A 10,134-nucleotide genomic window follows, 5' to 3' on the forward strand; every position below is an offset into this window, starting at 1 on the left:
TTTTTTGTAGAGATGGAATTTTGCCATGTTGCCCAGGCTGGTCACAAACTCCTAGACTCAAGTGATCTGCCCACCTTGGCCTCCCAGATTGCTGGGATTACAGGCATAAGCCACCACCCTGGCCAAGAGTGATATTTTTAAAACACTCCTCTTTTTCAAAGTCTTTGGCTTAAAATACTCAAATTTCGGCCAGGCACAGTGGCTCATCCCTGTAATCCCAGCACTTTGGGAGGCCAAGAGAGGCAGATCACCTGAGGTCAGGAGTTCAAAACCAGGCTGACCAACATGGCAAAACCCTGTCTCTACTAAAAATACAAAAATCAGCTGGGCATATTTCCTAATGCCTGTAATTCCAGCTACTAAGGAGGCTGAGGCAGGAGAATCGCTTGAACCCAGTAGGCAGAGGTTGCAGTGAGCCAAGATGGCACCATTACACATCAGCCTGGGCAAAAGAGCACAACTCCGTCTCAAAAAAACAAAAAACAAAAACAAATTTCCTTTCTTACCACCCCACCATACCCTAGACACAACAGGTTTCTTTATGCTCCTTGAAACTATTTGGGCTAGGTGCAGTGACTCACACCTGTAATCCCAGCACTTTGGGAGGCCAAGAAGGGTGGACTCCTTGACATCAGGAGTTTGAGATCAGTCTGGGTAACATGGTGAAACCCAGTCTCTAACAAAAATATCAAAATTAGCTGGGCATGATGGCACTAGCCTGTGGTCCCGGCTACTGAGAAGGCTGAAGTGGGAGGATCACTGGAGCCCCGGAAGTCAAGACTGCAATGAGCTGTGATCATGCCAGTGCACTCTAGCCTGGGTAACAGAGCAAGACCCTGTCTCAAAAATGCATACATATATGCATACTACTTGTCTGATCTTTACAGTTCCTCTTTACACTTCCCAAATTGCTCTTTCTCCCAGATCTTCACCTGGCTTGCTCATTTTCATCTTTCATGCCTAGGCTCAGTTATCACCTCAGAAAAGCTGGAGTCCCAGGCCATCACATCTAATGAAACAGACCCTCCTGGCTACGTTCTAGCCCATTGTCCTGCTTGCTATCTCTTCTATGGCACTTTAAATATATTCTATTTCTGGGGGAATAAAGGTGGAAACCATCTATCTTTCTTGTTCAGCACTACACTAACAGCAACTACAATGCCTGGTATCTAATGCTTAAGGATCCTCATTCACAAAAACTCTAGGAGGCACACGCTATAGTTAGCTTCATTTCACAGTTAAGTACAAGAAATTATATCATTAACTTGATCTGCATAGAATCTTGCTATCAGCCCATCTAAATGGTCTTTTTTTGTTTTTTGAGATGGAGTTTTGCTCTTGTTGCCCAGGCTGGAGTGCAATGGCGCAATCTCGGCTCACTGCAGCCTCCCCTTCCTGGGTTCAAGCGGTTCTCCTGCCTCAGCCTCCCAAGGGGCTGGGATTACAGGCGCCCACCACCATACCCAGCTAATTTTTTGTGTTTTTAGTAGAGACAGGTTTTTGTCACGCTAGTCTCAAACTCCTGGCATCAGGTGATCTGCCAACCTCAGCCTTCCAAAGTGCTTGGATTACAGGTGTGAGCCATTGAACCCAGCCCTAAATGTTGTTTATAACTGTCAATGGAGGAGAGAGATCCAAGATGGCTGATCACTAGCAGCTCAGGATTGTAGCTCCCACTGAAAGCGCAGAGAACGAGAGGACACCACACTTTCAGATCAATTTTTGTTGCTCACACACCAGGAGATTCCCAGCGGAGGAGCCCCACGGGTCGCCAGTGCGACTCTTGTGGCCGGCGAGGCAGTTTTGCCACTGCCTTGGTGCAGCGGTTCTTGGTACAGAGTCAGAAAAGCACCATCAATCGTAACACCGCTGTTTTGGCCGGCGCAGTGAGTTGCTCAGATTTTAGTGCCGGGAATCAACAAGTTGGACATCCATTCAGAAACCCAACTATAAGGACAGTAATTATAAAGACCATAGATGGATAAATCTATAACGAAGGGAAGAAACCAGCCTAAAAAGGCTGAGAATATCCAAAATCAGAACGCCTCTCCCTCTACAGGGGATCACGGTTCCTCATCAGCAACAGAACAAGGCCTGATGGAGAAAGGCTGTGTTCCATTAACAGAAGTAGGATACACAAAGACTCAAAACAAAGGGATGGAGAAAGATTTACCAACCAAATGGAGAGCAAAAATAAACAAATAAATAGAAAGCAGGAGTTGCAATTTTTGCTGATAAAACAGACTTTAAAGCAACAAAGATCAAAAGAAGCAAAGAAGTATATTACATAATGATAAAAAGATCAATGTAACAAGAAGGGCTAAAGATCCTAAATATATACACAACTCAGTACAGGAATACCCAGATATATAAGACTTATAAAGAGACTTAGACTCCCACACAATAATAGTGGGAGACTTCAACACCAATATTAAACAGATCAATGAGACAAAGTTAACATCGATATCCAGGACTTGAACTCAGATCCGGAACAAGTAAACTTAATCAACATTTATAGAACTCTCCACTTTAAATACACAAAATATACACTCTTATCAGTACCACATCACACCTATTTACAGGTTTAAATGAAATATTGGTTGGCCGCTTGTTAGTTATTTTCTTCCCTCATTTTTTTTTCATGTCTCTATTATTAAACACAATTATAGGCATACCCATTTTTAGACTGCATTCTAGCCCAGGCAATAAAGTAACACCCCTGTTCTCTCTCCCTCTTCCTCTTTCTTCCTCTCCTTCATTCTTTTATTATTATTCTTTCTCTTTCTTCTTAAAAAAAAAAAACTGTCAATGGTCTTAATTAGACTGAGAATTTAACTTTTATTCCCATCAGAGGTCCTTCCTCCTCCCCAACCTCATTAAACAACTAAGAGCATTGAGTCTAAATGGGTTGTTTTTTTGTGGGTTTTTGTTGTTGTTGTTGTTGTTGTTGTTTTGAGAGAGTGGGTCTCACTTTATTGCCCAGGCTAGAGTACAGTGGCAGTGTCTCCCCTCACTGCAACCTCCACCTCCTAGGTTCAAGCGATTCTCCTGCCTCAGCCTCCCAAGTAGCTGGCATTACAGGCACCTGCCACCACGTCCAGCTAGTTTTTGTATTTTTAGTAGAGACGGGATTTCACCATGTTGGCCAGGCTGGTCTTCTATAACTGGCAATGCTCTTAGTTATTTAAAGAGGTTGGGGAGGAGGAAGGACCACTCCTGGAGATAAAAGTTAAATTCTCAGTCTACTTTTCTTATGGCCATAAATACTAGCAGATTAGAGACAATCATAATATATAGAGTATGTTTGATTTCTATTTTCTATATAAAAATTATACTTTTATTAATCTCAGATTTAAGAAAAGCATGTATCCATTCATCTAGTATATTTAAGAGTCTTCCCATCTCAAATTTTTGGCAAATTAGGCAAGGTATAAACACATGAAAAAAGAAATATGTGCTCTATCCTAACCCAAAGGAACTTTTTTTTTTTTTTGAGACAGAGTTTCACTCTTGTTACCCAGGCTGGAGTGCAATGGCACGGTCTCGGCTCACTGCAACCTCCGCATCCTGGGTTCAGGCAATTCTCCTGCCTCAGCCTCCTGAGTAGCTGGGATTACAGGCACGCGCCACCATGCCCAGCTAATTTTTTGTATTTTTAGTAGAGACGGGGTTTCACCATGTTGACCAGGATGGTCTCGATCTCTTGACCTCGTGATCCACCCGCCTCAGCCTCCCACAGTGCTGGGATTACAGGCTTGAGCCACCGCGCCCGGCCAGGAACTTTTAATAAAAAAGGATATACTTACTATGGGAGATAAGTAACATTTTTATTCTTTTAAAGTATATGTCTACTGTAGATCATTTGTAAAATAAAAAATTCAGAAAAACTCACTGTTAGTATCACAGTATATATTTTTTACTATGTTTTCTACAGTTTTTACCTAATAATACAAGAGTATTCTCCATGTCACTATTCTTCTGAATTATAATTTATATATATATATATTTTGAGACGGAGTTTTGCACTTATCAACCAAGCTACAGTACAATGGCGCGATCTCTGCTCACTGCAACCTCTGCTCCTGGGTTCAATTGATTCTCCTGCCTCACCCTCCCAAGTAGCTGGGATTACAGGCACCCACCACCATGCCCAGTTAATTTTTGTATTTTTGGTAGAGACAGGCTTTTCACCATGTTGACCAGGCTGATCTCGAACTTCTGCCCTCAGCTGATCCACCTTCCTTGGCCTCCTAAAGTGCTGTGATTACAGGCGTGAGCCACCACACTCAGCCCTGAATTATAATTTTTTTTAAAACTGGTTGTATATATCACAAGCCCATAATAACTGTATCATAATACATTTCAGTTTCCAACTCTTCATAACTATAAACTACCAACTTATTACTATAATGAACTTCTGCACACATTTTAATATGTATCTGATTATTTCCTTAAAGCAAATCCTTCTGAATAAAAACTGTTAGGTCAGAGGGCATAAACCTTTTATGTTTTCAATCAGTAGTTAAGAGAGTTGCTGTTTTCCCGCACTCTCAATATGGGGTATCATCATTATTAAAAATTCAGCCAAAACGAGATAGGCAGTGAGAAGTAAAATTTTTTAAAGTCTCTGTTTTTTAGTAAGTATGGAACAGTTTTGCATTTTTTTTGGCCACCTGAACAACTTTATGAACTCAGTATTCGATTCCTTTGTCCATTTTCCTACTGGAATGTACACTGGTTTGTAAAACTTCTTCATAACTTAAAGATACTAACTCTAACTACACTATCTAGTTAAGTAGTCACCATTTACTGAGCACTTAAAATGTGGTTAATCTGAACTGTGATGTGCTGTAAGTATAAAATATTCACTGGGTTTTAAAGATAGTACAAAAAGACGATGTAAAATATTTCAATAATTTTGATATTGATTACATGTTGAAATATTTTGAATATACTCAATAAAATATTAAATTTGATATATTTTATTAAAATATATTAATTTCATTATTAAAATTAATTCGCCTTGAATTAATTTTACATTTTTTAATATGGCTACCAGACAACTCAAAATTACAAACACGGCTCTCATATTTCTTTCAGACAGTTTCTTTTTTGCCTTTAAAGGCATTATTCTTTTTCGTTTTTTATTTTTTGAGTAGAGTCTCACTCTGTCACCCAGGCTGCAGTGCAGTGGTGCAATCTCAGCTCATCACAACCTCCGCCTCCTAGGTTCAAGCGATTCTCCTGCCTCAGCCTCCTGAGTAGCTGGGATTACAGGCGCTAGCCACCACACCTAGCTAATTTTTGTATTTTTAGTAGAGACAAGGTTTCCCCATGTTGGCCAGGCTGGTCTCAAACTCCTGACCTCAGGTGATCCACCCTCCTTGGCCTCCCAAAGTGCTGGGATTATAGGCATGAGCCACTGCGCCCAGCCGGCATTTCTCATTTTTAAGTATTCAAGTAATTCCTCAAGGTTCCCTCCTCTCTTTATGCTTTATAAGCTTTTCCCAGCCACACAGGCATTTTAGAAGTATAAACTAAACCTTATTTCTAGACAAATAAAAACATGTTTTTAGATTTTCTTTCTCCAAAAGTTCTTCAAATAGTCTTCTCACATGCATCCAATTTAAACAGTACTCTTTTTCTAAATGATTTTTAAATTTTGCCATAATAATGGCTGCCCTTCAGTGGCTCACGCCTGTAATCCTAGCACTTTGGGAGGCCGAGGTGTCTGGATCACTTGAGGTCAGGAGTTCAAGACCAGCCTGGCCATTATGGCGAAACCCCATCTAAAAAATAACAATAATGGCTGCCCTTTTAAGAAATCCTTCATTACTGAAACTAAATTTTCACAAGCAAGGTTATTTTAAAAAACCTACTAAGCATTTTTAAGTGTGAAAAAGCATTTTAATTTTTTGTAGTAGCAAACATTCCAAAGAACTTTGCAAAGTCATTTTGACCACAAAGATAGGTAATAATTATCTGTGTTTCACAGACAGATGAAACAAAGAATACATAATTTTCAACATGATGACAGCTACACAGAAGAGGGATTACAAGTATTACACTGTTTCAACTCATTTTTACCAACACTTAAAAGGCAGTTTAGACTACATTTAACAGCCACTGTAATTTCAGTGTAAAATGCCAAAATTGCTTGGTCAATAGAAGCATCTGCGTTAGAAACTTACTTGGGGATTCTGGAGTACACTATAAACAGATGATTCATTTTTCCTCTTTTTTTTTTTCTTTTTTTCTTTTTGAGATAGGGTCGGTCTCTGTCACCCAGGCTGGAGTGCACTGGCATGCTCATGGCTCACTGCAGCCTCGACCTCCTGGGCTCAAGCAATCCTCCCACCTCAGCCTCCTGAGTACAGGCTAGGATTACAGGCGTGTCACCACACCAGGCTAATTTTTTGTACAGAGGCAATTTGCCATGTTGCCCAAGCTGGTCTGGAACTCCTGGGCTCAAGGGATCCACCCACCTCAGTCTCCTAAGGTTTACAATCCTCCTGAGGATTACAAGCATGAGCCACTGTACCCACCCGATGATTCATTTTTGTTCGTAAGAGAACCTGGCAATACACTGCCAATATGAAAAATTCAACAGTTTTCTATCACTACCAAAAAGTCCTGGGAATAGTGCTGTTAAAATGCATCCGTATGAAATTTTAAGAGTCAACTTTAACATTAATTGCAAATAAAATACATGAATATATTCTAATTTATATGCACAACATAGTTACTATAGCTTATACTACATACAATCTCAAATGACTGCAACTTCTGACTTCTTTCAGGAGGTGACAAACACGCTACAAGTTTTTTCAAACATGATTATTTTTTAAGAAATGGGTCTCACTACGTTGCCCATGCTAATCTAGAATTCCTGTGCTCAAACAATCCACCTGCCTCAGCCACCCGAGTAGCTGGACTGCAGGAATGCACCACCGCACCTGGCTTCAAACATGAATTTTTGAGAAATGTTTCTGTAAATACTCTTTGCACCCCAAGAATGGAGGGATTAGATTAAGGGTAAACTTAGTTCTGCCTTCTCCCTCAGAGTTCCTATTAATTCTCAGTGTCAAGCAATGTGTGCCAAGCTACGGCAAATATGAAGAGGTAAGCCTGATTAGGAGTTCAGGGTTATTTTTAGAAACTCTCAAACTATTTAAATTAGAGTCAGAAAATGTTGAGAGAGATGAAAATTCTCTTCAACCATCTTTTTTTCTGGGTTACAGTTACAGCTGACACTTTTTCATCAAAAAAACTGCTCAACCGAACTGAAGCGTTCCTTTGTTTTTCGGCCCCAAACTGGGTTCATTCAATGATTGTGGGATACTTTCGTACTTCTTCAGAAAGATCCGTATTGAGTAGCACCCCTCCTTCCTTTCAGAAAATTTAAGAAAACAAGTTGGGAGAATGAGAAAAAGAACAGGCCAAGAAAATCTCGACCAAGTGCTAAATGAGGCTGTGCTGGAGAGCAACAAAGACCCCAGAACTTTGCGGAGTCCGCAATTTTCCAACCGCGGAGGTGAGTCACCGCGGGACACCGCGATGCGCACGTAACATTAATTTGGTACAAAGCAGTGGGCTTCAGAGGTGCAATCCGGCCCGTGAGGTGCCCACAAGTTCCCGCGGGGGCCGCGCGAGGGACCAGAATCAGGGAGACCTGTCAGGACCCCCGCGGGCTGCGCAGGATGAACTGGAAAGGCGAAGGCAGGAAAGGAAGGTTCTGAGGTTGGCGAAAGGCAAGCGGGCGAACTGCCCCAGGCGAGGCGCCGAGCCAAGCCTGGCCCTCCAGTTCGGCTTCTACAGAGCCAGCAGGTCAGTGCGGGACACTCACCCTGGCGGTTGCTGGGGCCACGGGTCACCGCCCTGCATCGCAGACGGAGCCGGCACAGAGAGGACCAGCTACATCTGTGGGCCGCGGCGGCGGCGGCCAAGCCCGGTAACATCCTGGCGGGGCAGAGGCCCCTACTCGGACACCGCCTCCTGCCTCCGCGCCTCCACCAGTACCAACTGACTCCATAGACTGGGCATCCGCAAACACTGACGCCTTCGCCGCCAGAGGCGGCCTCAGCGACCCGGAAACGACAACGTCATTTAGAGACGCCTGCCGTGGAGGCAGCGGAAGTGACGTAGCACGTTGAGCACCAAGAGAGAGGCTTTCCCTCCCAGGAACCCAGACCCCCACATGGGGAGGGCGTGGCTGCAGGTGAAGTTTGGTGTCCGCCGTCTTCTTTGGCACCCTTGCTTTTGCGCGTGCTTGGAAATCAACACGTAAACGGTTTACATCCTCGTCAGCCAGGAAAGCTGTCCTTGGGAGTTCTGTCTACTTTCTTTTTTCTCGAAGCTGGGGCCATGGTTTCGGAAATGGGAGGAGAGATGGGAAGGACGGACGCAGGTTTTCTGAGCCTCTCTACCTAGAGCCTGCCAGGATAAACCCAAGTTGGGGCCAACATGTCCAGAACCTCTGCCACGTACATCGTTCTCCTTAACACCAGTGTGTAGCCAGTATCATAAAGGCAAGTACACAGTTCGGAATCAGTTACTTGCCCTACTGATCTGTGAAGCTCAGATTTTTGACTGTACTGTAATAAAATAAGAGGTTTTATATGTTCATGACACGTTACGGTAAACGGAGGTGTGGAGACTTCGAAGCAGTCTGGTCCCGGGAGAAAGAAACCTGACCAGTGTTCACGTTAACTGTTCCTCTCTCCCATGCTCATTCAGCTCTTAGCTCAAACTCAAGAGACGCCTTCTTCCTTGACCACCCTAGCTATGATAGGCCTGGTCATTCTCTACCCCGCTGTCCTATATACTTTTCTTCAAAATGCTTATCACTATTTGAGATTGTGGTGGGTATTTTTTTTCCTGTTTTCTGTCCTAGAATAGAAAATAAGCATCATGATGCTGGAATCTTGTCTGTTTCGAACATGGCTGTATAAAGAGGTTAAAACAATGCCTGGCACCAAAAAAAATTGAATGGAACGTGTAGTGGTTTGCTTTCATGTTAATCTGAGTCGCTTATTTATATTACCGCAAAATAACGATCTCGGGAGAATTTAGTATGTCCTTAATTTTTTAAAAATCAAGTATTTTATACTAATTAAGTATAACCAAATAAATTATCCTAAGAATGGTAAGCAAATTTAACTTCCTATAACAAACATAACTTAAAACATTCAGTGGACAAACATTAAAAAATGATGTCCCATAAATCATAGGCTCAGTATTACTAAAAAATCCGAGTATTACTGGAATGTTATTTTCCCTTTCTTGAAATAAATTTTAATAGAAATTCAACTTGATGAAGTAAAAATACATAAAAGCTTACCTCTTAATTTATGGTAACTATGCAAACATTCATTAACATTTACAGATAATTCTTTCTGAACAAAACTAATCTCATATTTTGGATTCTTAAAATGGCTCTGGTTTTAACTGTCATTTTAGGCAAGCCTGATCAAAACTTCTGTTTTAATTTGTGTGATAGGATTATTTTTGTTTGCCTGTATTTTCTAATCATTTTTAGAAGAAAATATGTCCCTTTTGTGATAAGAAACTTTTAAAAAAATACATTTTGTGCAGAGTTCTCAATTTCTGTAATAGCCTGCATGAGGTGTAAAATACAAATGTTGGTTGCATAGTAAAATTTAATTATATTTTCTACTCTTTTTCCTGGTATAGTTGGAGTGTAACTTGACTTAGATACCACTAATTTTTATAAACCGCCAGTACACTTGATTTGCCAAATAAGTTTGAAGAACAAAATATCATTCTGTGTGTTATGTTGTTTAACCCACACAATGCTGTATCACATAATAAAGCCTCAACAGACTTGGATTAAAATAACTCTGAAGCTGTCTTGGTATTTATATCTACAGATCATGATATACTTATCCTTTTGGAAAATCTTTAAAACTTCCCCAAGTGCTAAAACTTAAGGTAATGTCACTTTTAGAGTTCTGTAGGGGAATTTCCTTTGACTCTCAATCCCATCCTTACCAAGAGATTTTGCCTAATTGCCAGGCCCTCTATGTGCATTATCTCATTCATAATACCTTCAATAAGTTATACAGATGAAGAAACCAAGGCACAAAGATCTTGCTCTTAAGCACCAGTCTTTCT

General features: G+C 41.3%; 1 protein-coding gene and 1 long non-coding RNA gene across 3 annotated transcripts in view; one reads left to right on the forward strand and one right to left on the reverse strand.

Moving 5' to 3' along the window:
- The window catches only part of SLC30A9 (solute carrier family 30 member 9), a 108,209-nt gene extending 100,111 nt beyond the window's left edge, over nucleotides 1-8,098 (reverse strand). Inside the window, exon 1 of one of the 2 annotated variants that reach the window (XM_017544912.2) lies at nucleotides 7,847-8,098. In XM_017544912.2, the coding sequence (XP_017400401.1) occupies nucleotides 7,847-7,958 (112 nt within the window). In that variant the 5' untranslated portion in view covers nucleotides 7,959-8,098. The remainder of the gene's footprint in view (nucleotides 1-7,846) is intronic. The other variant, XM_017544913.2, reaches the window with a different exon arrangement.
- On the forward strand, nucleotides 8,092-9,858 carry LOC119473658. The gene is made up of 2 exons (XR_005202864.1): nucleotides 8,092-8,218; nucleotides 8,357-9,858. It is a non-coding gene; the product is annotated as an uncharacterized LOC119473658 (long non-coding RNA).
- Nucleotides 9,859-10,134: the final 276 nt, after the last annotated feature.

This window comes from Cebus imitator, unplaced genomic scaffold (assembly GCF_001604975.1).
Source record: "Cebus imitator isolate Cc_AM_T3 unplaced genomic scaffold, Cebus_imitator-1.0 Scaffold173, whole genome shotgun sequence".
NCBI lineage: Eukaryota > Metazoa > Chordata > Mammalia > Primates > Cebidae > Cebus > Cebus imitator.